General features: G+C 41.2%; 1 protein-coding gene, 1 long non-coding RNA gene and 1 pseudogene across 2 annotated transcripts; 2 read left to right on the top strand and 1 right to left on the bottom strand.

Moving 5' to 3' along the window:
- Nucleotides 1-2,254: 2,254 nt before the first annotated feature.
- On the top strand, nucleotides 2,255-5,096 carry LOC130138594 (uncharacterized). The gene is made up of 3 exons (XM_056313057.1): nucleotides 2,255-2,524; nucleotides 2,893-3,233; nucleotides 5,025-5,096. The coding sequence occupies exons 1-3, from the start codon at nucleotides 2,320-2,322 to the stop codon at nucleotides 5,094-5,096; spliced, it is 618 nt and encodes a 205-aa protein (XP_056169032.1). The 5' UTR covers nucleotides 2,255-2,319.
- Nucleotides 5,097-10,440: 5,344 nt separating this feature from the next.
- On the top strand, nucleotides 10,441-11,209 carry LOC115666769 (uncharacterized). Its single transcript, XR_008816938.1, has 3 exons — nucleotides 10,441-10,525; nucleotides 10,923-11,003; nucleotides 11,105-11,209. It is a non-coding gene; the product is annotated as an uncharacterized LOC115666769 (long non-coding RNA).
- A 237-nt stretch (nucleotides 11,210-11,446) lies between these two features.
- LOC115666770 (uncharacterized) lies at nucleotides 11,447-13,530 on the bottom strand (annotated as a pseudogene).
- Between the last annotated feature and the right edge of the window lie 12,248 nt (nucleotides 13,531-25,778).

The following is a 25,778-nucleotide window of genomic DNA, read 5'->3' as shown; positions in this document are numbered from 1 at the left end:
GTTGCCGGGCGTGATAGATCATCTGTTTCTTATATGGCCAAGACGAAGCTTTATCAATAATTCTATTGTTAACATGTTGCGGCCTTTGCTTGGTCTTTTCCATTCAGAGCCTGGAAATGGTTTGTGGAAGCGGAAGCTGATGCAGCTTTCCAGCATTGCACTGTACGTATGTACATTAGGCTATTCCTTTAGATGAAATTAAACTTTTGTGTCCTTTATTCTGACCATTTGATTTATTCTAATGCAGTCTTGGTACCTTGTAGACAATGAAGTTTTTCTTTGAGGAGATGCACGATGCAATTTCCAACTCTGTGCTGGACGCACCTGTTGCGGAGGTTCCGTACGGTTCAGAAAACCCTTTGGCTAACATAAAAAGATGTGCTGCCTCCTCCATACAAGGAAAGAGAACAAGAGGCGTTATATGCATAATCATCATTCCTTTGTTTGTGCAACAGCTCCCTCAGTTATCTTCTAATACCAAAGTCGATAGGAAAAGGAGAGAGATTAGTTAGATAGGTCATCTGTTGCCACTGTTTTGGAAGGTGGTCTGTCTGCACTGTCATCTGCTGTCCCATTTGTGATCAATTACTATATAATCAGACAAGTGGCCATGGTTATCTTGTCTGTATCACCTGGTGTTTGCAATTTTCACATTGGTTTTGTTGTTTCTGAAAGTAACGATGAGGTTCTTGAGACAATTAGTCTCATGTGCTCCCCACACTTGCCAAAAGGAGGTCAACGTGGCAGCTGTGATTATGTTTAGCCGTGGAGATATTATTCAGTAGAGGCTGTGTGAGGGCAACCGAATTCCCAAAAACCATACTCTCTTTTGGTTAGTTAGCGAGACAAAAGAAGTATCATCCTAAAGAAGTCATTAGCGACTTCAAACTTCATCACACTATCAATCGAATAAGCCGATGGGCCTTAACCTAATGTGATCAGCCAACGAAGCCGATTGATATCGTTCCCTTTCTTTTTTCGCGCTATCGCAGACGATGTAGGGCGTCCGAATAGAGTCAAAAGATAAAAGATGGACCATAGGGAGAAGCTGAGAAGGATATCTATTGCCTTTCATTAGAGAAGTGGAAAGGCGGTCTACTTGTTTGTTTGATCCAATGCATAAATTTGATTTGAACCGAAAATAGTTACCATTGAACTTTCTAGACATGTGGAGGCAACTGGTGGATGAACATACATCCTCTAATCACCTTCGCTTTTCAAATTGGGATGAGATCGACTATCGTTAGAAATGTAGCACGATTATGACATCACACATGAATTATTTACAAAATAGGAGCCACGCTTGCATTACATAAATAGAAGAAGTGAAGGAAAAACAGACTTACCAGGGAAAACATAGCAAATCGGGTTCATTAGATAAGATGCATCTTGTGGAAAATCATTTATCTTCTTTCTGCAAGAAAAAGATCACACACTTTGCACGTAGGAAAAAAAAATCTATAAATTCAGAAAGATAGATGTGTCCTTTTTTTGAAAAAAGAAATTGGGTCTACTTAGTTTTGTGTAAAATAAGAGAGATTCACCTTGACGAAAATAAGAAAAGTTCATACTTAAGATTGAAAAGCGCTAGCGATTTGAGATAACTAAGCGATAGAATATCATTTACAGGCAAACCTGCTTATCTCTACTATCTAACCTATTTTTGTTGACCAAAGTTAATCGAGCAAATTAATTAAAAATTCCTTAAAAAAATACTAGCGATTATTGTTAGGTCTATCGCCCATCATAAAAATGCCTTTTACCCATTCACAGTCGGACTTTCTTGTTGATTTAAGGGGGGATGCGAGCAATTTATTAGGTTTCATTAATGATGCAGGGATTATTTGAACGTGTCCGTCTCACCGTTTCATGGATAAGATGAGCAAATGGAAATTGAAATTGTTATTTGTTGAATTGGTTTGAAAGGAAAAAAGGAACATTTTAAATTAACTTACTGGATTAACTATGTTAAAAAATAAAAAAGGAGGTTCATGGAAGATTTTCCCGGGGGGATATTACGACTCTTTTTTTCTTTTTTTTTTCTTGAAGTGTCGGATTTTCATATTTCCATCTTAATTTTTTAAGGTAAATTAATTTTTCAGCCGAAATAATATATATAAATATATATAAGATCTTCCGATTTTCATATACGGGGACCATTGAGAAATCTGAGATCGCTAGACGTCGATCGCACGCTCCCATCCTCCTCGGCCTCCGCCTCCGTCTCCGCCTTCGCCTCCTTCCGTCCAGATTTCCATTGAAGTCGCGACCGCCGCCGGGCGATTTCCAACGCTTCCCAGTTTGAAGAATCCATCAATCATGGGCTCGATCGTCGCCGGAGGAGAAGACACCGATTGGAGCGGCGTCGCGACGAGCTGGACCGTCTCAGCCGGCCGTCTCGCCGACTCGGTGACCGTCGAGTCGCCTCTTTCTCCGATCGATGACGGCGCGGTCGGCTCAGCTCCGAGAGCTCCTCTCCTCCTGCGCCCTCCCTCGCCGGATCGCAGCCCCTGCGAGATCACTGGTAAGCCCTTTCCGGCTCACTCTTCGCTTCCCGAGTGCTGGTGTGTGGGTTCTATCGTTTTCGCGGAGTGAATTAGTAATTAGTCATGACTATGAGACGAGATGCAGTCGCTCGGTCGCGGTGTTTCTCCAAGTTTCATCTTTTATTGCGTTTGAATTATTTTTTTGTCCTTGATTTGAAGCACACGAGTCAGACCATCGATTAGCGGCTTCAGTAGCTTTCGAACGATTCGTGTTAATGTGATGTAGTGGTGGTTTATGTGTACTTTTCACCTCGACCGCCCGATCATTACTTGTTTAAGCCTCGAAGAAGAATTGTTTCGGTGCCTTAGTTGCAGTTATGAGTGACAAAGAATTCGTTTGCTGCAGTTAGTTTCGCTCAGCGACACGATGTGGGCCAAGTTTATGTCCGAAGCACTGCTCGAGTTTACGAGATATACTACGCCCCCAAGCAGCGGGCGGGCAATGAGTATCTCTGTACGGTTCGATGCGGCATTGTCGTCAGGGACGTAGTTTCTGGTGGGGCTGTTCCTCAAGCAGCTAATCTCGCTTCTCGTGGGGACTCTATGGATGAGTTTGCCGTAGAAAGATCCAAAAATGAGATTAATTTGAATGCTGGTGAAGACGATTGGGTTGAAGTGAAGGCGCCCAGTACTTCATTTGAAACTAATACAAATGTCGCTACATCTTTGAAGTCCTCTACCAAAATGGTAATAGACTCGCTCTCTTGCGTATGTAGATGTAGCTTCCTTTCCTTTCCTTGTTTTATCGTCTCGTATCCTATAGTTGATTCTGAGCTATGAGTGTGTCGTATTTGTTGAGACCTGACCTCAAGGTAATTCACGGTTGTTACGTTGCACGGTAGGCAAGACATATGTAGGACTTGAAGGTGCTTGGGGTGCTTATGAGATTGTAAATGGATCCAATTTGGACATAGGATGCAGCTTTAAATTTGAAACTGGAAATGAGCACAAAACAAAGGAAGGAATGTTGTCAGCCTACTAAAGGAAGAGGTGGCTCGACTTTCTTAATTTAGATATCACTCTTGAAGACAATCACAATTTTATATTGGCACGTGCCATTTCCGCTCCTTATTAGCTTCCGATACCCCTTTCACATTGAATTAACTACATTATCCATTGTAGGTCTTACTCTTGACTCAAGATTATTTCTTGCCTTTTCTTCATCTTTTTCTTTTATTTCAATTTTACTAGAGAAGAAACTACCCATGCCCCTCTCAAACAACATTTATTATTGTTAAATGTGGGGATCGCTCTTGATTTAATATTATTGCTTGCCTTCTTTTCTTCTTTTTTGGTATTTTCCTTTTCGTTCTCCATTTGAAACAAAATTGGTGTACCTCTTTTCAAAATGAAAAATTGGTTGATAGCTAACTAATTATTTGACGATAAAAAAGCTAATTGTTGTTAATGAGATGTACATTTCTTCTTCTTCTTCTTTTTTGGTACTGGAAAACTGTAATTCAAAAATCAACCTAAGCACAAGTAAGATTGAAAAGAACCATCCACCAATTTTAGTATGCATTTCATTCAATTATAACTTTAATTTGTGTTATTACATTGTAGTCCGTGTATTTTAACTGCTTAACTTTAATTTTAGTCGGTGAATCTGATAGTCAAAATTTTAATGATGTATTGTGTGATGCATTAAATATTTTGAGCGACCATGATCCGTTCTTCTGTTTATAGCAATAAACTTCAAAAGATAGTCAATCAAATGAAATCCGGTCTTTCTTCTCAAACATGCAATAGAAATATTATGTTGATCACGATAATTACCTTAGTTATCGCAACCAAGAAGAACATATTTGTCTCTCTTTAACCTTTTTAAGGAGACAATATAACCTTGATCAAGAAGATGCGTCAGTATGATACTCAAAAGATCCTCTTGTGTCATAAAATTACCTAATAAAGTTTCAAATGAACTTGTTGACATGATTGATTGTTATTCTCCATTTGCAGTTTCATCATCAATAGATACATTTAAGCAGAAAAATAATATTGTCTTCCATAGTGATTGCACTATAAAAAAAAAATAAAGCAATGAAAGATGAGTAAATTGTGTATAATGTATACTTCAAAGTATCAAAGTTGGAAAATTTACTATGTGAGGAGAATCTAGGGAGATAAAGTCAACAATTTGAAGATAGAACTAACATTTCTTTACTCCAGTATTTGATTAGTGCTTGCGTAGATTACAACGATGGAGAATAAGTTCAGAAGAAGACAAACATGATGTCATGAGTGGAAGAAGCGGCTTGAGTGTATTGTTTGAAAGTGACGTGGATAGTTTTGTCATTTAGTCAAATTGAAACAAAAAAACAAAAGAGAAAAAAGAAAGAAATAATCTTAAATCAAGAGTGGGATCCGTAAGGAATAATATAGTCAATTCAATCAGGGCCAATAAAGAGGTAGAAATAGCGCGAGCTTTTATTTTTCTCCTTTGCTCTTCTTTTCTAATGCTGGTTAAATCTTGTTCAGGATTTTCATGAGGCAACAGCTCAGATTACCGATGCGGAGACACGCACGCACGCAATCTCCACTTTGAACTGAGAGCGATATATATATACTCTTTTTCATTGTCTTGTAGGTTCTAATCTTTCCTGATGAATAAGAACAAGAGCCAAGGCTTACAACAAACAAGAGGCCTCACAACTACTCTCCAGACATTAACAACTTGTTATCTTAAATCATCATACGAGGGACAAAGTTAAGACTGTTCGAAACATCATCCAACCTCAATGTAGTAGCTTCATTCCTTCGCGACAAATGTGTAAAGTAATTGCATTAAAACAAATCGGACACTAGTTCAGCGAACAACCAGCAAACTAAACCAAAGCACAAATTCGATGCAATGCAAATCCAGTTCCCAACATTTTACACTAAACCCAATCAACAACAAAAGAAATTTGAAAAATCACGATGAACATTGTTTACGCGTGATGCTGAGCCTGGAATTGGAGGCCTCCAAAAACACCGTTGGAAAAATCTGAGGTCCATTAGTCTAGGCCATTTACAGCTGATGTTTCAGCAATGGGCGTTGTATAGGTCACTTAGAGGAAATTCGATGTTCAATTTGGAGTACGACTGCTTTGCATCGAGCCTTTCTTATAAGATTAGAGTTAAAAGGTAGAGGGAGCTCCACTTTGAAGCACTTGCGTTGCTAGGCAGGGGCTATAGCTTTATCCAATACGAGTGTGAACAATTGCAATGCTTATGTCTTAACTTTATGGTGCTTGATTACTCTAAAGGTGACTTTATTTACAAAGTTTCTTCTTTCTCACCAACGAGAATTCTTTGTTTTCTGTTGCTTTCTTTTCTTTTCTTTTTTAATGTTGTTTGTTATTTTTGTTCCGAGTTTTTTCTTAAAGAGTTTAATTATTGTGCTTGGGAAACAGTACAGTATTGTTCAGCTTATCATTTCAGTTTCTCATATGCAGATATGAATACTTTTTTTTCGGTCTATTGCGTGACTTTCCAGAAGTTTACAATAAATGGAGGCATAAACTCTATCCATGAGGTAAAATCATACTTTAGTCAAGTTAATCGTTGTAGAGGCAAGCGATCTAACAGTAAAATGACAGAACAAGAAAATAAGTCGGACACCAGATTTACGTGATTCGATCGTAGTGACATACGTCCACGAGGAGAGCAGCACGGAATTTCGCTATAGATTAAGCGATACAATGAAGATTACAATTACATTTGAGTCATTCATATACTCTCAGTATTTTCTAAGCCTCAATTGCACCCAATAACTCATATGGTATTTGTTCTCATAATTTCTTATGAAATAATCTATCAATCTCACGAAAGAATTACACACAAACTCTAATGCAAGATTTTATGGCTCGAACACTGACTTCATGAATGTAATTCACGAGTTCCCTCTGCGCATCTTTGTACACCAAGCACTCGCACACAAGCCGTGCTTCAAGACTATAATCACAGGAATCTCACGATCCATATGTATTAGGGGTGTCAAAAGAACCTGCCCAAACACGACCTGACCTGACCCGACCAGATCCAAACAGGAAATTTTCGTATTGGGTCGGGTTGGGTCTTAATTTGTTTGGGTAACAAGAAAAATAATTGGGTCTTGTTTTGAATTTATTGGGTTCGGGTACCCAAGCCCAACCCAAACAAGAAAAACCCAAACAAGGAAACCCTAGATCTCTCTTCCACGTCTCTCTCGCTCTCTTGCCTCTTCTGCTATCTCTTTTGCTATATCACTTCGCCTTCCTTTGCTCTCTCCCTCCAAGCCTCTCCGCCACATAACACCGCACCTTCTTCCGTCGGAGCTCCGGAGACAGCGCTTCAATGGCCCTCAAGTCCTTCATCGATGTCGGCCCCGGCTCCCACTTCTCGATCCAGAACCTGCCGTTCGGGGTCTTTCGGCCAGACAGCGGCTCGCCGGCGTGGTCGGGGGTTGCCATCAGGGACGACGTCCTGGACCTCCCTGCCGTCGTCTCTGCCGGGCTCTTCGGCGACCTGGCCCTCGCCGGGTCCGATTGCTTCCACCAGGTTGGGCGTTCTCGTGGGCTCGTTCCGTGCTTCGTTTGCTGACCGCGACATCTTTGCGGACTGAAATGTCGGTTTTGCTGCTAGTTTCTTTGTGCCTTCAAATGATTTTGCTATTTGCTTCTGATTGTTTAATAGGACTGTGATCACTAGTTAGCGTGCTCTGTTTCTGTTTAGAATTGATTTCTGTAGCTTTGTTTCTGATTGTTTCTGTTTCTGTTTAGAATTGATCACTAGATAGCTTTTCTGTTTAGAATTGACCCCGCACCTCGCGCCTCCTCGGGAGGCTCAGGCTTCACCGGCGAGGCCGCGCCGGAAGGGGCATCTTCGGCGTGCTGCAACGGAGGAGACGGGGGCGGCGCGGAAGGATAGAAACTCAGGAAGCAGAAGGGAGTGTCGGCATACGCGCGGGTCGAGAGCGTGGAAATCAGAAATTCATTTTTGGGCGTGGAATGAATTTGGCAGGTTTTTGAGGTGACGAGAAAGCAAGAACAAAATCGTTTGGATGAGTTTGAAACACGGAACCCAGCCCGACCCAACCCGAACCGACCAGTCCCGATCACTTGGCTATATCATATTCGAGTCTTGTTTCGGGTCGAGCCGAGCACACATGTCCATTATTTCGGGTCGGGTCGAGTATCATGAAAATCCGGCCCATTGACACCCCTAAATTATGTATCTATACGTGGGGTCCACAGTCAACTTAGAGTCCAACTTGCGGTCAACATTGATCCTTAAGAAAACCCACTAGACCGGTCTTCAAGTCCACACGTTGGACTTTCCGTTTCTTGAACGACTCCCACACGAATCAGGAAATCAGGAAAGAATATTTCTGATTCTTTTATTTCTTATTCTTTCTCTGACCCAATCTTTCCTTTTCTTGTTTGTCTGACCAAAAGTCAATCTTCAAGAAAACGATCCAAGTGATACCGATCCAAGACCAATATAAACTTTGCAAATTTATGCCACATCCGATTATATAAAAATTTCAGTCGGTTTTCCGGGTGCGCTTATAGATCAGATTTATTTATGAACTCAAAACTCGAGACATATTTCAACATTAATTTTAGATTGAATTATTGAGCCTAGAAGCGGACATGGTGATCCACTATATATCATGGTGATCCATGTCCTTGATCAATAAGAGGAGGCAAAGCGATTTACTTGTCTTGTTTATCCAGGATGTATTCTGCTTGACTGCAAGCATATCAAAGTGAGAAGTGCGGGTTAAGTATATAATGCAACTTTTAAGCAATCTGTTATGAATGTGGAAATCGGTTTATGTTTTTCACATTCTCAATGGAAAATTTGATTTGTAATCATTTTTTCATTCATGTCGGTATCTAAGGCATAATGTAGCTGAAGTTGAGTTGACACAGACTACTAATTTAACTCAACTCGTACTGAATAATCGAGACTCCATCAATTATCTTATGAAATATGAAACTCGGCTCAATTAAGCCCAACTACGAGCTTGAGCTCAAACTCTATGTATTATAACTACAATATAATTGATAATTTGTTTTGTTTAAATGTCTTGCAACGAAAACTAATTAAAAGTTTAATTACGAGATTAGGCTCGGGAGCTACTTGAGTTCAAAAATTGAACTCAAGCTGACTCAACTTAATTATCTAGTAGTTCAAACTTGATCGAAATCGAACTAATCAAGCTAACCTTGTGACGTCTAGGGCCCACTTGTAACGATATTGTCCGCTTTGGGCCGGAGCTTGCACGGTTTTTTCTTTTGGGCTTCGCCCAGAAAAGGTCTCATTACAAGTTAGGACAAGTGCCACCACATATATAGCACTTCACTTCACCACACCTAGGTGATGTGGGATTCAATTCATTTTTGTCCCCTTCGCCATACTCGAAGCCTGCCAGAAGCCGCTCCTTGTCTAGGCCCTCAGGTCCTGGCGACCACTCCCCACACTTGCAAGACCGGGTCGTTACAAGCTCACCAGCTTCCACGCGGTTCACTCCCGAACCATACACTTTCGATTGGGCTTGGCTCTAATACCACTGTGACACTCAAGGTCCACTCATAACTATATTGTCCGCTTTGGGCCGGAGCCCGCATGTTTTTGTTCTTCTAGGTGAAAGGCCTCGTTATAAGTTAGGACAAGTGCCTTCACATATATGCCACTTCACCTCACCACACCCAGGCGACGTGGGATTCGGTTCATTCCTGTCCCCTTCGCCATCCTCGAAGCCTGTTAAGAGCCGCTCTTTATCCAAACCCTCTGGCCCTGGCAACTACTCCCCGCCCTCACAAGATCGGGTTGTTATAGGCCCACTAGCTTTCGCTTGGTTCGTCCCTGAACCACACACTTCCGGCTGAGCTTGGCTCTGATACCACTGTGATGCCTAGGACCCACTCGAAACAATATTGTCCGCTTTGGACTGGAGCCCACATGGTTTTGTTTTTCTGGGCTTTGCTAGAAAAGGCTTTGTTACAAGTTAGGACAAGTGCCACCACATATATGGCACTTCACCACACCAAACCCAAGCGATGTGGGATTCGGTTCATTCCTATCCCCTTCGCCATCCTCGAAGCCTGCTGCCACTCCTTGTTCAGGCCCTCTGGCCCGGCGACCACTCCTCGCCCTCACAAGATCGAGTTGTTATAGACCTACCAATTTCCGCTTGGTTTGTTCCCGAACCACACACTTTTGGCTGGGCTTGGCTTTGATACCACTGTGATGCCCAGGACCCACTCGTAATGATATTGTTTGCTTTGGGCCGGAGCCCGCACGGTTTTGTTCTTCTAGGCGTCGCCTAGAAAAGGCCTTGTTACAAGTTAGGACAAGTGCTATCACACATATGGCACTTCACCTCACCACACTCAGGCAATGTGGGATCATCCTCAAAGCCTGCCAGGAGCTGCTCCTTATCCAGGCACTCTGGCCCCGGCGACCACTCCCCGCTCTTGCAGGACCGGATCGTTACAAACCTTGAGTAGCTCCTAGATAGATTGAGATCTTGATTTGGTGATACTTAGGCTGCGGAAATTGCCATTTTGTTTTGAGTTTGTGTCATAATCCAAGGGAATGTTTATGGCATTGAAGAAAGGTATTATTAATTTGTTTCATGGTATAAAATGCAACGATATAGATCATACTTGATTAGATCTTTTAGCTAAGCCGAGCGGTGCTCGCTTTATGGTTGCAAAATTTGATTAGTGATTTGAAAATGATTGTAAATTTTAACGGCCCACGACAGACTTTGACTTATGTAGATAGCGCTGTTTATGGTGTTCCAAGCAGTGGTGTCATGTGCCGTCAGGTATAGTTGTACATGTGGCTGGATAATTATTATCTGCGTAGTCACTGCCTCCTGTTTGCTTCGAGTATTCCCCTCCTCACAATTATCCAATTCTCTGGTCCTTAAAGAGTATGAAGTTTATGGAGATGCTGTTCTTGGAATGTATGGAAAGAAACCAACTGTGCGTGATGTGGCGAAGGTATGGATGGAGGAAATGGTTTGACTAGATTATTTCTTCTTTTGTAGTGTTCTAGGGGAGGATTTTAGTAGCCTTTGCTTGACTATGCAACTGTTGGAAAAATTTAAGATCTATTAGTCTAGGCCATTTATAGCTGATATTTCAGCTATGGGCATTGTAAAGGTCACTTATCTGAGCTTGACATTGGTGGAGAGCAGTCCAGCACCGAGAGGATCTGCAATGGATATCTTTAAAATCTCCCATATAGTATTTACGGCTGCAAAGCCATAATTAGCATTTGAAAGCAGATTTCTTGCTTCTCTGCCGTTGGAATGTTGCCGGGTGTGATAGATCATCTGTTTCTTGTTTGGCCAAAGATGAAGCTTTTTTCGATAATTTTATTTTTAACATGTTGCAGCCTTTCCTTGGTCTTTTCCATTCAGAGCCTGGAAAGGGTTTGTGGAAGCGGAAAGCTGATGCAGCTTTCCAGCATTGCACTGTGCATTTGCACATTAGGCTATTCGTTTCGATTATATTAAGCTTTTGTGTCTTTCAGCCTGACCATTCGATTAACTTTAATGCGGTTTTTGGACCTTGTAGACGATCAAGTCTTTCTTTGAGGAGACACTCGATGCAATTCCCAACTCTGTGTTGGACGCACCTATTGCGGAGGTTCCGTCCGGTTCAGAAAACCCTTTCGCTAATGCTTGCAGCCTTTTGTCTTCATTCTCCTTCAGGCGCGTACCATGAATCAAGGCTTTTTTTGAAGAACATCAACAAAGCAACGTGCTCCAACAAACATTTTTTTTATTCAAACAATAAGCACTTCCATTACATGAAGAAACGAAACAAAGGCGTAAACAAAGTGAGATTCCTACCATGAGATTCTTCATGAACTTCGCACATAGGAGCATCATCTTTTGCCGACTCACCAACTTTGCATCATGCGAAGCGTATTTGGAACTGTTCGCTCAAGCCAAGATGTACCATCAACAACCAAACCAAGGTGACAAGTTCTCCTCCTTTACTAAGTTGTTGAGCATGCACGTATGGTCGGCAATGAATCGCAGCATACGCCAACAATTCCACCCACACTTCACTCACGATCACCCATTTGATCCCCCCAAATTTCCTCAACTCTTTTGCGAGAATACACGCATCGAAAAGCACTGACTTGCTTTTGTCTCCTTTCACATCAGCAGGCTTAAAGTTTGTATCTGTACGAACATCAAGGAGATTTTGGCAGGCATCTCTGTTCGTTATTTCCGTTTTGGTCTCATGAAATTTATTAAAGAACCTGTCCGCGTCAGCACAAGTGTCTCGGAACCTTATTTGGACAATCCCAGCCACCGCAGACATCATTCCAGGTTGTTTGATCATAAGATAAAGCATGTAATCTAACAAGACCTTACTGCTTTCCCGGTGGTGGTTTGTACTTTAATCTGTGTCAGTGTTGTGACAGAGTTCGGTGGCAAGGTGCCACAGTAAAAGGCTCTCACCATAATCAACATCACGGATGGATGGAAGCAAGTCTTTGCAATCTCGCCTTGTTTTAGTATTCTCCAGAGCCCATTTACCTCGAGCAGCACACATCTCTTTTATGCTTTGATAGTCATTTGCAATTGATGCCTTCCGTGTTAGCTCTTCAAAAATCAGTTCACCTAATTTTTCACTGTATTTTACTCGTCCAGACGTCAAGTCATCAAACAATTCTCCCAGAGGGATGTAACAAAGGAGTAAATCAATCCCTTTTGGCCGCTTTCTCAGCTAGAATCTATCAAATTGTATTGGCAGATGGATTTCGACCGTCTAGCATGTAGTATATCCAATGCAAATGGTGAACTTTCAAATTTGAATTTGAGGAGGAACTCGATGAAGATGCTTCCTTGAAACAAACTTCTACTATGTTCCTCAGATGTCCCTATTCTTGCAATTGTCCAGTCAGAGCAAATGAGCATACCAAGAGCTATAAATTCCAGGCCAACAGCTCCAAGGAGCAAGGCGTATGTAATCTGTACATCATATTCGTGAAAACCATGCTTGTTCAGGACATGGAAACATGCAAAAGCAGTAACAATGGAGCCAATTGAGATAGCTCGGAAAAGGTACCCTTTTGGACAGTGAACCACGGCAGCCTTGGTATAAAGAACATCATAAAATAAGTTGAGCTCAGCCTCAATGACCCGAAAGGCATCCTTCACGGTTCGGCTGAAGAAAAAGTCCCTGCTTCTGTTAAGTTCTTGGAAGCTGAAGATGAGATCCACAAGGAGGCCTTTGAAGGTTGTGAAGTAAAAAAACGCCGTTTCTATCACTGTTCTGTCGTCCAAATTTTTTTTATTTTCTGCTCTTACATGAGGGAAAAGACGTTGGTCCTCCGGCAACGACAGTTCTAATACATGCCTGATAAAATCCGTCGCATACTTCAACGAAGCAAAGTAGTTTTCCAAGAACTTGGGATAGTCTTCCCCAGGATCAGCAGGTGGGAGCAAGGAATCACGGAATTTACTGGAGCTTACAAGATACAGAGCACGTGTTCGCGCTATATATTTTATGGTTCCTCCAATAAACATGAGGATGGTTGGGACAATTAGCTTGTTACTGGGGAGGGATTGGTAAAACACATAGCATGCAGTGCCTAGCTGGAATAAGCGATTAAGCAAGTGCCTACCCCACAGCTCATTATCCTCGAGCGCGAAAGCTGTTATGGTGTCTGGTCCTCCGAGGTGTAGCAGAAGAAATGGAGCCCAAAAAGCCAAAAGGTCACCATATGCATCGACCTCGGAGTCTGAAGTACCACCAATGATTTGGGCTTTGGCAATGAGTCTTAAGGCATAGACAGCGACTGAGTCGGCAACCAAGTAAGCCGACCACATGAGAGTCGCGAACCACCAGTTTGACCACTTCTGTCAATTGGGTGCAAATAAGATGAGAAAGACTTGTAGAGATAGGCTCGTAAGGATTGCCCCTCGGAGATTGAGTTTCATCCATAAATTGTTGGCTTCTGCAAGAATTTTCGTATTTCCCATTTGATCCTCACTCTCTCAACGGATCCTGGAAGGGAATCTTTTATTCAGCATGAGTATTACAGTGAGGCAACAGTGATTGAATAGATATGCAAACCAGAGAATATAATAACAGAAAAGGTGACTATTGAGGGCAGAGAGTCTATAATACCTTGAAATTTATTTACCATCCGATAAGAATGAACATCTTGCTTCACGCAACTAAGTGTCAAGCAAGCATAGTTACAAAGGAGTTAGAAGCGGCAGGACTCGAGCCGAGGTCAGTATGGAGCAGGAGGACTCGGCGAGAAACTCGTGGAATGTAAATTAAAGGCATGGAAACCAGAGGGCTTTGGCTGTTGTTAGTGATGTACATTCTATTCTTTATCACACTTTGGCCTTTCTTCTTTATCTTTAACCTTTCTTCTCATTCAAGCATTGTCATCGCACCCGTCACTGTCTAGCATCCCTAATGATCTACCAGTTTGAAGTAGAGAGAGAGAGAGAGAGAGAGAGAGAGAGAGAGAGAGAGAGACTTCTTGTTTTTGTGCTTTAACGCTGTTTGTTTCCAATTTTAGCTTTAGCCTCATTCACATTTCTCTCTTTTTCATTGTCCTGCATATTCTTTCCTGATGAATAAGAGTAAAAGCCAAGTCGTACAACAAACAAGAGGCCTCACAACTACTCTTCAGACATGGGCAACCTATTATCTTAAAGCATCACACAGACGGACAGAGTTAATACAGTTCAAAACATCATCCAACCTCAACCTAGTAGCTTCATTCCATCGCGACTAATGTGCAAATTAATCGCATCAAAGCAAATCGGACACTAGTTTAGAACTTCAGATGGCGAGCAACCAGAATACGAAACCAAAGCATGAAATTCGATGAAATGCAAATTCAGTCCCTAACCTTTTGCACTAAAACTGATCAACAACAAAGAGAAATTTGAAAAATCACGATGAACACTGTTTGCGCGTGACTTTGAGCCCAGAATTGGAGGCGTCGAAGAACACTGTTGGAAAATTCTAAGATCCATTAGTCTAGGCCATTTATAGCTGGCGTTTCCAGCTATGGACATTGTATAGGTCACATATGTGAGTGTTACCTAGTCGAGAGTAGTCAAGCACCGAGAGGATCTGTCAATGATAAATGTTAAATCTCACGTATAGCATTTGGTGTAAGAGTTTTTTTTTAATATGGGCTACATTAATTGAGATTGTAATTAACCGTTTACGGGCTTGATCTAATAAGGGTAGATATAAGAATTCTTAATCAGTCAGATATGGGCTTGGCTATGTGTAGGTCGAGTTGAGCCCGGCCTGTAATAAGAGGGCCCGGTTAAAAACTCTATAAATAGCGCTGGAAGTCTCTTCTCTAACACGTACCTCTCATAACCACCTCACATACGAAAATTGAGAGAGAAATCTCTTGTGGGGGGCGATCTCATTGCACCAGGGATCCAGAGGGTAATAGCGGAGAAGAGCTCCGGCACCGTTTGTCGTCATTCCGCATCAAGAGGCGATGGACAACAAAACAGGTGTATAAATCTCTTCTATCCTTATTGTGCTTCTATTTCCTTGATATGGTGTTCCTAGGGCGGTCAGATCGTACAAGCGGTTCGATCGGCGAACTGGTTGGACTGGACGACGGCCTACACGTGGTATCAAAGCCGCCATAGTCGAGGGATAGAACGTACTGGTCATGTGTGGTTTTCGGAATTTTTGTCCGATGAAAATTGATTTGGACCACATAAACGGATATATCGGCTCAAGACGAACGTTTTGAGTGGTAACACATCTCTGAGGGATGCCGTAAACGCCTGCACGCGCGGCCACGCGCCGCTGAGGAGAGGGCGCACGGCAGCCCATGCGCGGCCACGTGCTGGGGTTTTCGCGAGTCAGGTCGATCCAGCTAACCCGACCTGGGTTTGACCCGTTGACCGGGTGACCTGACTAGATCCAGGATCCAACCCGATAGTTGACCCGACCCTAAGATCCACCCCGATAGTTAACCCGACCCGAAAGTTGACCATTGACCGTTGACCAAACTGGTCAACCATTCGAACCGGTCAGAGGTCGAATTGGTCGGTGATCGGACTGACCTTTTAGACTGGATTAGGCATCGACGTGTGAAGCACACGCGCCGCGCATTCAAGAGGCGCGTGAAGGTGCGTTCAGGCTCCGTTGGAGCCTGCAAGGTACCGACATGCTCGTATTGAGATTTTCTACACTGTAGTATATTTATTTTACATGTTTTATTCTTTTAAGGATGTGAAAATACATAAAGAACCCTATATACATGTATTTTTAGGTATATTTATGTATTTTTCCTGTATTTCTCTATGGTTTCGGAGATACAGATTAAAGCTTACATGTATATGACCACGTAAAGAATGTGTAGAGCATGATTCATTGATAGTATGTATAAGGTTCAACATATATATCAATGAATAGAGCGATGTAATTAGTGTGGTATGTAATTTTGGTGACATTGCCCATGTCTTCAAGTCTAGAATTACTTGCATATAGTATATGTGAGACATAAAGCTAATATCGTTGATATGAGAGAGTTTCAAGGATTCGATTGGGTAGTGACCGCCAAAGTGGCACATTTAATTGGGTTTGAGAAATATCAGTCTCATATTGTTGGAGATGTCTCATGTTCTAATGTATGGTCATACTCCCAAAGGAGGTGATTATGTATTGGTTTATGGAGGGATACATGTACATCATATGCTTGAGGAGTGACTAATCCTAATGGTTCATATACCCAAAGGTGATGAATTCATCATAGATTGTAATATATTCTCATGGCCGTTGTAATGTAGAGGGTAGACAATTGGATGTCATGTATTATGCTCAAAGGTGATTATATGATGATGTATGTAACTCTTATGATAGTACTCACATGATACTAATTATAAATATTGCTTATTTTTTTCGGTCACCTTCTCTCTAAACGGCAACTCCATAAGTATTGAGGTTCTTACTGGTTCAAACTTTAAGAAATGAAAAGAGCATTTTCTGTTTGGGATGGAGCTGACAGATATTCATATTGCTCTTACTGAAGATAAGCCGGCAATTTCAATTAATATAGCCCAAGTGGGAGAAAGTAAGAGTTTTTCTAACGTGGGCTAAATTAATTGATATTGTAATTAACCATTTACGGGTTTGATCTAATAAGATTAGATATAAGGATTCTTAATCAGTTAGATATTGGCCTGGCTATGTGTGGGCCAAGTTGAGCCTGGCCCATAATGAGAGGACCCGGCTGAAAACTCTATAAACAACGTTGGAAGTCTCTCCTCTAACCTGAACCTTTCATAACCACCTCCCATACGAAAATTGAGAGAGAAATCTCTTGTGAGGGGCGGTCTCATTGCGCCAGGGATCCAGAGGATAATAGAGGAGAGAGCTCCGGCACCGTTCGTTGTCATTCCGCATCCATAGGCGATGGACAACAAAATAAGTGCATAAATCTCTTCAATCCTTTACTGTGCTTCTATTTCCTTGATATGGTGTTCCTAGGGCGGTCGGACCGTACAAGCGGTCTCACTGGTACGACGGCCTACATTTGGAAGCAGATTTCCTGCTTCTCTGCTGTTGGAATGTTGCTGGGTGTGATCATCTATTTCTTATTTGGCCAATATGAAGCTTTTTTCAATAATCGTGTTGTTAACATGTGGCAGCATTTGCTTGGTGTTTTCCATTCGGAGCCTGAAAATGGTTTGTGGAAGTGGAAGCGGGAAGCGGAAAGCTCCATCGATAAATGGTTTGCTAACATGATGCAGCTTTCCGTTAGTACATTAGTCTATTCGTTTCAATTATATCGCGTCTTATAAGTCTGACCATTCGATTAACTTTGATGGGGTCTTTGTACCTTGTAGACGATGAAGTCTTTCTTTAAGGAGACTTGATGCAATTCCCCACTCTGTGTTGGACGCTCCTATTGCGGAGGTTCCGTCCGGTTCAGAAGACCCTTTCTCTAACATACGAGATGTGCTGCCTCCTCCACACAAGGAAAGAGAACGAGGTGTTATATGCATAATCATTTTTTTTCTTTGTGCAACAGCTCTCTCAGATATCTTTTAATTCCAAAATGGATAGGCAAAGGAGAGAGATTAGTTAGTTAGGTCACCTGTTGACCTATTTTGGGAGGTGGTCTGTCTGTACTGTCCTCCCATGTCCCGTTTGTGATTAGGCACTATATAATCAAACAAGTAGTCATGGTTGTTTTGTCTGTATCGAATGGTATTTGCAATATTCACGTTGTTCGTGTTGTTTTTTGAAGTAATCATGAGGCTCTTAAGACAAGTAGTCTCATCTCCTCCCCACACTAGCCAAAAAGAGGTGAGCGTAGTAGCTGCAATCATGTTTAGCTGTTCAGATCTATCCAGCAGAGGCTTTTGTGAGAGCAACTGAATTCCCAACAACCATCATCTCTTTTTTAGAGAGACAAAAGAAGTATCATCCTACAGAAGTTATTAGTGATTTTGAAAACTCCATTTCTCTATGTTGTACTTCCTATCGAATTAGTTAATGGAGCTTAATCTCATGCGATTAAACTACATAGGTCATTGGAACAAAATCGAAAGACAAACATGGGCCCCAGGACGAGGCTAAAAGAAATATGTCCTTTCATTAGAGAAGTGGAAAGGCCTCCATTTGTTTGATCCAAATGGAAATTAAAATTGCGTCCGTCCAATTATTTTAGAAGAAAAGTGTGAGCAGATGGGCCCACTTATCGATGATTGCGTATCCCAACTGTGCATGGAAGATTTTTTTTTTCATTTTTATTATGTTGGTCTAGGAGTATGGAAGATCTACTCGAACAAAGCTATAAAATCTTCTGATTTTCACGCAACTGAGTGTCAAGCAATGCGTACTTATAAAGGAGTTCGAAATGACAGGACTCGATCTGAGGTCAGTGTGGAGTAGGAGGAGCTAGCGAGAAACTCGTGGAATGTGTAAATTAAAGGCATGAAAACCAGAACACTTTGGCTGTTGTTGCTTGTTAGTGATGTACATTCTTTTATTTATCACACTTTAGCCTGTCTTTTTTTATCTCTAGCCTCTCTTCTCATTCAGTCATCGCTCCTGTCACTTTCCATTATCCCTCAGGAGATGATGTACCAGTTTGAAGTTGAGAGATCGAGAGAGAGAGAGAGATCTGGCAATTATCTTTGTTTTCCTTCCTTTTCTTTTGTCATCTGGTGATTCTTGCTGTCGAGCTTTATCGTTGTTTGTTTCCAATTTTAGCTTTAGCCTCATTTACATTTCTGCCTTTTTCATATTCTTGCAGGTTCTATTCTTTCCTGATGAATGAGAACAAAAGCCCAGGCTTAAAACACACGAGAGGCCTCACAACTTCTCTTCAGACATTGACAACTTATTATCTTGAAGCATTGCACGATGGACAGAGTTAAGACAGTTCAGAACATCATCCAACCTCAATGTAGTAGATTCATTCCTTCACAACAAATGTGCAAATTAACCGCATCAAAGCAAATCGGACACTGGTTCAGAGCTTCAGATGGCGAGCAACCAGACTACCAAACCAAAGCACAAATTCGATGCAATGTATATCCAGTCCCTAACCTTTTGCACTAAACCTGATCAACAACAAAGAGAAATTTGAAAAATCAGGATGAGAACTGTTTGCGCGTGACGTCAAGCCTGGAATTGGAGGCGCCAAAGAACACCGCTGGAAAAATCTAAGATCCATTAGTCTAGGCCAGTTAAAGCTGATGTTTCAGCTATGGGCATTGTAGAGGTCACTTATGTGAGCATTACCTTGTCAAGAGGAGTCCAGCACCGAGAGGATGTAATGGATATCTTTAAAATCTTGCACATAGTATTTATTGCCGCAAAGCCATCATTAGCATTTGGAAGCAAAACTCCTGCTCCTCTGCTGTTGGAATGTTGCAGGGTGTGATAGATTGATCATCTGTTTCTTATTTGGCCAATATGAAATTGTATTGTTAACATGTTGCAGCCTTTGCTTGGTCTTTTCCATTCGGAACCTGGAAATGGTTTGTTGAAGTAGAAAGTTGATGCAGCTTTGCATTTGTACTTTAGTGTGTTCGTTTCGACTATATCATGTCTTATAGCCTGACCATTTGATTAACTTTAATGCAGTCTCTGTAACTTGTAGACAACGAAGTCTTTCTATGACGAGACACCCGATGCAATCCACTGATCTGTGTTGGACGCACCTATTGCTGAGATTCCGTCTGGTTTGGAAAACCCTTTACGCCAAAGTACAGGATGTGCTGCCTCCTCCATACAAGGGAAGAGAACAGAAGGTGTTATATGTATTGTCATTCTGTTGCTTGGGCAACAGCTCTCTCAGGTATCTTTCAATTCCAAAGTGGAATGGGAAAGGAGAGAGATCAGGCAGTTAGGTCATCTGTTGCAAACTGTTTTAGGAGGTGGTCTGTCTGCACTGTCATCCCCATGTCCCATTTGTGATCAACTACTGTATAGTCAAACTGTTGTTCTGGAGCCATCATCTCTTTTGGTTAATTAGAGAGACAAAGAAGTATAACATCCTAGGGAAGTCATTAGTGACTTCAAACTTCATCACGTTATCCTGTATTTTCGATCGAATAAGCCAATGTGGGTCATCGGAATAGAATCAAAAGACAAATATGGACAGTATGAGAAGCTAAGAAGGATATCTATTGCCTTTCATTAGAGAATAGGAACGGCATCTACTTGTTTGTTTGATCCAATGTATAATTTTCATTTGAACTTGTTGCGGAACAATACCAAGAGATGCACAAATAGAAAGGATGAAAGCAAAATCGAATTGCACGAGACACAAGATATACGTGGAAACCCAAAATGCGAAAAACCACGGAGAGAGAGAGAGAGAGAGAGAGAGAGAGAGAGAGAGAGAGAGAGAGAGAGAGAGAGAGAGAGAGAGAGAGGGGTTTCACTATCTTCAGCAACAAGTACAAGAGTACAATCCAAATGCTTAAAAACCACTTGGTGAGCAGCAAGATCTAAAGATCTAACAAGAAGATAGAAAGAGCAAAGAAGGGAGAGAATGTGGAGGCTAGGTTAGTAGATGCATTGTGTAACATATCCCTTTTATAGTCCCCCTTCAAAAAACCCTACAATAAATGTGCATGGTCCAAAATACCCTTATTATCAATTTGAAAGTCAAACTCAACAAATCTCCACCTTGACTTCAAATCTCCAGGGCGTTATATCAAATGCCACAAGACCTCTCTCCCTCACCATCAAGAGTGACCACACAAGACCAACCCAAAATAGCGGAATCGACAATGCACACCCCTAAGCCTACATGAGCGTACTTGGTGTAGGATACAAGGGATGAAACACCACCTACTCCGCCTAGGCAACTCAAATGGTGAAAACGCCAATCAAGTCCAAGCAATGCTTGAACTTTGTCAAAGAAACTAGTTTGGTCAACATATCTGCCGGGTTATCCGCTGTAGGTACTTTCTTCATCATAATCGTACCCTTAGCGACCTCATCATGCACAAAGTGATATTGGATGTCAACGTGTTTCATTCTCTCGTGATACATTGCGTTCTTGGTCAACTGTATCGCACTTTGGTTATCGCAAAAAAAAATAAAAATAGAGACTCCTTCCTGCTTCACTCCAAGTTCTGTAACCAAACGCTTCAACCAAAGAGCTTCCTTTGCCGCTTCCGTCGTTGCCACGTACTCTGCTTCGGTGGTAGACAAGGCAACCATGTCCTGCAAGGTTGCTCTCCAACTAACCGCGGAACTACCAAGTATATAAATATAACCTGTCAAAGATCTCCTTTTGTCACGATCACTTGCATAGTTAGAATCAACAAAACCAACAACCGAATGTCCTATATCACAACTTCTATCAAAGACCAAACCCATATCTTAGGTACCCCGGATGTACCGAAGAATCCATTTCACGACTTGCTATTGAGCTTTACCTGGATGTGTCATATACCTACTTACAATACTAATAGCCTGAGAAATATCTAGATGAGTGCAAACCATATCATATATGAGACTACCCATAGCACTAGAATATGGAACTTGAGACATTTCATCTTCCTCTTCTTTGGTTTTAGGCGACAAAGAAGCCGAAAGCCTAAAATGGGACGTCAAAGGAGTACTTACTGGTTTGGCATTCTTTATGTGAAAGCGCTCAAGAATTTTCTCAATATACATCTTCCGCGAAAGGTATAACTTCCCAACTTGTCTGTCTCTGCGAATCTCCATACCTAGAATCTTCTGGACAGCTCCAAAATCCTTCATCTCAAACTCCCTGTTAAGTTGCCTCTTTAACCGTTGTATCTCTAACATGTTTTTCGCTGCAATAAGCATGTCATTCACATACATCATCAAATAAATAAAAGAACCGTCATGTAATCTCCTATAGTATACACAACTGTCATGCGCACTCCGTGAGTGGCCATGACTCAACATAAAGCTATCAAACCTCTTGTACCATTGTTGTGGAGATTGCTTGAGACCATACAAAGAGCGTTTCAACCTGCAAACGTGATCTTCTTTACCCTCAACAACAAATCCCTTGGGTTGAGACATATAAATTGTCTCCTCAAGCTCGCCATGCAGAAAAGCGGTCTTGACATCAAGTTGCTCAAGTTCTAGATCATAAAGGGCCACCAACGTAAGCAACACACAGATGGAACTATGTTTCACAACTCGAGAGACCACTTTATTGAAGTCGATCCCCTCCTTCTGACTAAAACCCTTTGCTACCAAACGTGCCTTGAATCTTTCATCTTCAACCCCTAGAATCCCGTCCCTTCTTTTAAAGACCCACTTACATCTAATAGTTATTTTGCCTTTCGGCAATTTTACAATATCCCAAGTTTGGTTCTTATGAAGAGACTCCATCTCTTTATTGATCGTAACAAGCCACTTCTCAGATGTAGAACAAATGGTAGCTTCATGGAATGTAGAAGGTTCTTCAATATCAAGCTCTTCAGCAACTGTAAGAGCATATGCTACCAAATCAGCAAAGCTATATCTTTGGGGAGGCTTAATTTGCCATTTAGCCCTCCCCGCAGCCAAGGTCTGAGGTTGTTCAACTTCTTCTACATCATCTTTGATCAAATATGAGTCTTGTTGCTCACTATCACTTTCTAACTGAATAAGAACATCTTCAAATGTTCTCCGTGGATGCTCCACAGAAGCTCCACCTCTTTCCCAACATTCTCCTCTTGAATACCTGTAGACTCAACTATAACCTTTCTCTAATCAAGTATAGAATTTTCATCAAAAGTAACATCCCTACTGATTATAAACTTTGGTGACTGAGGGTCAGAACACTATAACCTATATCCCTTACCTTCGTCTGCATAACCAACGAAAATACATTTCTTGGCCCTAGGTTCAAGCTTACCATCTTTTACATGATAATAAGCAGGACATCCAAATACTTTCAAACCAGATTAATCAGAAGGTTTACTTGACTATACCTTATTTGAAGTCTTACATTCAATTGTGGTCGAAGGAGAACGATTCAGCCAATAACACGCTGTGTTCATAGCTTCAGCCCATAAATCTTTCCCAAGTCCAGCATTAGAGAGCATACACCTAGCTCTCTCTAAAAGTGTTCGGTTCATGTGCTCCGCCACCCCATTCTGTTGAGGTGTAAGCCTAACTGTTCGGTGTCGAACTATTCCTGAATCTTCACAGTACTGGTTGAAATCACCTCCGCAAAACTCAAGATCATTGTTTGTTCTGAGACGCTTTATCTGCTTCCCAGTTTTATTTTCAATCAACATCTTCCACTTCTTGAACATATCAAAAATGTCACTCTTACGCTTCAAGAAATAAACCCAAACTTTTGTAGAAAAGCCATCAATAAATGTCAGAAGATAAGCTGTACCACCCTTAGATGTAACCTGTGCAGGTCCCTACAAATCGCAGTGAATGTAGTCAAATGTGCCCTTCAACGAGTGCACCCTAGTATTGAAATTAAATCTGCGCTGCTTACCGAAAACACAATGCTTGCAAAAGTCAAGTGAGATCGTATGATCCCCACATAGTAAACCACGTTTACTTAAGATAGTCATTCCTCTTTCGCTCATGTGGCCCAACCACATATGCCACAACATTGATTTCTCAGAATCTGAAGAGGATGACATATTTGAAGAACCCATAACGATACTTCCATGCAGGACATAGAGGCTATTTTTCTTGTTACCTCTCATCACAATCAAGGAGCCCTTTGAAATTTTCAAAATTTCACCTCCACCTGTGTACATACATCCAGTGGAATCCAAACTGCTCAACAAAATAAGATTCTTCTTCAAATTTGGGATGTGCCTAATGCCTGTCAAAGTCCTTACTATATTGTCATGACATTTGATCCACACTATACCAATACCAACAATCCTACAAACTACATTGTTGCCCATCAAAACTGAACCACCACTTACTTTCTCATATGTGTAGAACCAATCTCTATTTGGACACATGTGGTATGAACATGCCGAATCCAAAATCCATTCATCGTCAATACGACAATCTAAAGACAAAACAGTAAGAACATTGTCTGCATCAGCTGACTCGTTATCCTTCACTAGACTAGCCGAATTGGAACTTTCCATCGACTTCTTCCCCTTAGCCTTGAGTAAAGGACACTCATTTTTATAGTGTCCGAATTTGTGACAATAGTAATGCTCCACCTTACTCTTGTCCTGGCTTGACCGAGACTTCGAACATCCCTTACTATTAATGCGCCTATCACGATGATTCGACCTTTCCCTAACAACTAAGCCATTGGCTTTATCACCACTACTACTTGCATTCAACTTTGTACGCATCTCTGCTGTATTCAAAGAGGCCTTCACATCCTCAAGAGTTATGGATTCCCTCCCATACAGCATAGAATTCACAAAATTTGCATATGAGCTCGATAGTGAGCATAACACAATTAAGGCTTGGTCTTCATCATCTAACTTCAAATCTAGAATTTTCATATCCATCACAATCTTATTAAATTCATCTAGATGTTCTTGGATAGGAGTACCTTCTTGTATCCTTAGCGTGTAAAGACAGTGCTTTAAGAATAATCTTGTCGTAAGAGATTTCTTCATGTAGAGGCTCTCAAGCTTATTTCACAATTCTGAAGCTGTTTCTTCATCGGCGACCTCACGAAGCACCTTCTCGGACAACGACAATTGGATGGTGCTATGCACCCTCTTTTCCATCTCCTCGATCTCAGCCGTAGTCGTGTCGTCGGAGTACTTCCCGTCCAAGCCTCTAACTGAACCTTCCCGACACAACAACGCCTTCATCTTGATCCTCCATAGCCCAAAATTGTTTTGGCCATCAAAGGGTGCCAGTTCAAACTTGATAGATGCTATCTCGAACAAAAGACCGAAATTCCTTCGCTCTTATATCAATTTATTGCAAAACAATACCAAGAGATGTACAAATAGAAAGGATGAAAGCAAAATCGAATCGCACGAGACACAAAATATATGTGGAAATCCAAAATGGGAAAAACCACGGGGAGAGAGAAGAGTTTCACTATCTTCAGTAACAAGTAAAAGAGTACAATCCAAAAGCTCAAAAACCACTTGGTGAACAGCAAGATCTAAAGATCTAACATGAAGATAGAAAGAACAAAGAAGGGAGAGAATGTGAAGGCTAGATTAGTAGATGCGTTGTGCAACATATCCTTTTTATAGTCCCCCTTCAAAAACCCTACAATAAATGTACATTGTCCAAAATACCCTTATCATTAATTTGAAAGTCAAACTCAACAGAACCAAATATAGTTATCTTTAAACTTTCTAAACATACGGTGGTAATTGGTGTATGAACATATATCGTCTTATCACCTTTACTTCTCAAATGGAATGATATCGACTATCGCTAGAAGTATAGCGTGATTATGACATCAAACATGAATTATTTACAAAATAGGAGTCATGCTAGCATTAAATAAATAGTAAAAAATTAATTAAAAATAGTGATGTCATCTCTTAGCAAGGAAAACATAGCAAAATTGCGTTCATTAGGTAAGATGCATTTTGGGAGAAAATTATCGGTTTCCTTTCTGCGGGAAAAGAGTACTCACTTTGCCCGTAGAAAAATAAAAAAATAAAATTTATAAATTCAGAAATAAATGTGTACTTTTTCTTTAAGAAATTGGTCTACTTACGGGAAATAGATTCAAATTTTTGTAAAACAAGAGAGATTCAATTTGACGAAAATAAGAAAAGTTCATACTTAATTATTGAAAAGTGCTAGGGATTTGAGATAATTA

The sequence above is a fragment of the Syzygium oleosum genome, unplaced genomic scaffold, assembly GCF_021117445.2.
Source record: "Syzygium oleosum isolate NSW1041296 unplaced genomic scaffold, Sole_v2.1 Sole_v2.07, whole genome shotgun sequence".
Classification (NCBI taxonomy): Eukaryota; Viridiplantae; Streptophyta; class Magnoliopsida; order Myrtales; family Myrtaceae; genus Syzygium; species Syzygium oleosum.
The sequence above is the reverse complement of the archived record's forward strand: the minus strand, read 5'-3'. Positions and strand labels throughout refer to the sequence as shown.

What these genes read in the sequence shown, in the direction of transcription:
- LOC130138594 (XM_056313057.1), top strand. Translation starts at nt 2,320, where the DNA reads ATGGGCTCGATCGTCGCCGGAGGAGAAGACACCGATTGGAGCGGCGTC. An exon ending in CAGCCCCTGCGAGATCACTG is followed by an intron (nt 2,525 to 2,892) that starts GTAAGCCCTTTC and finishes CGTTTGCTGCAG; the next exon opens with TTAGTTTCGCTCAGCGACAC. An exon ending in TGAAGTCCTCTACCAAAATG is followed by an intron (nt 3,234 to 5,024) that starts GTAATAGACTCG and finishes AATCTTGTTCAG; the next exon opens with GATTTTCATGAGGCAACAGC.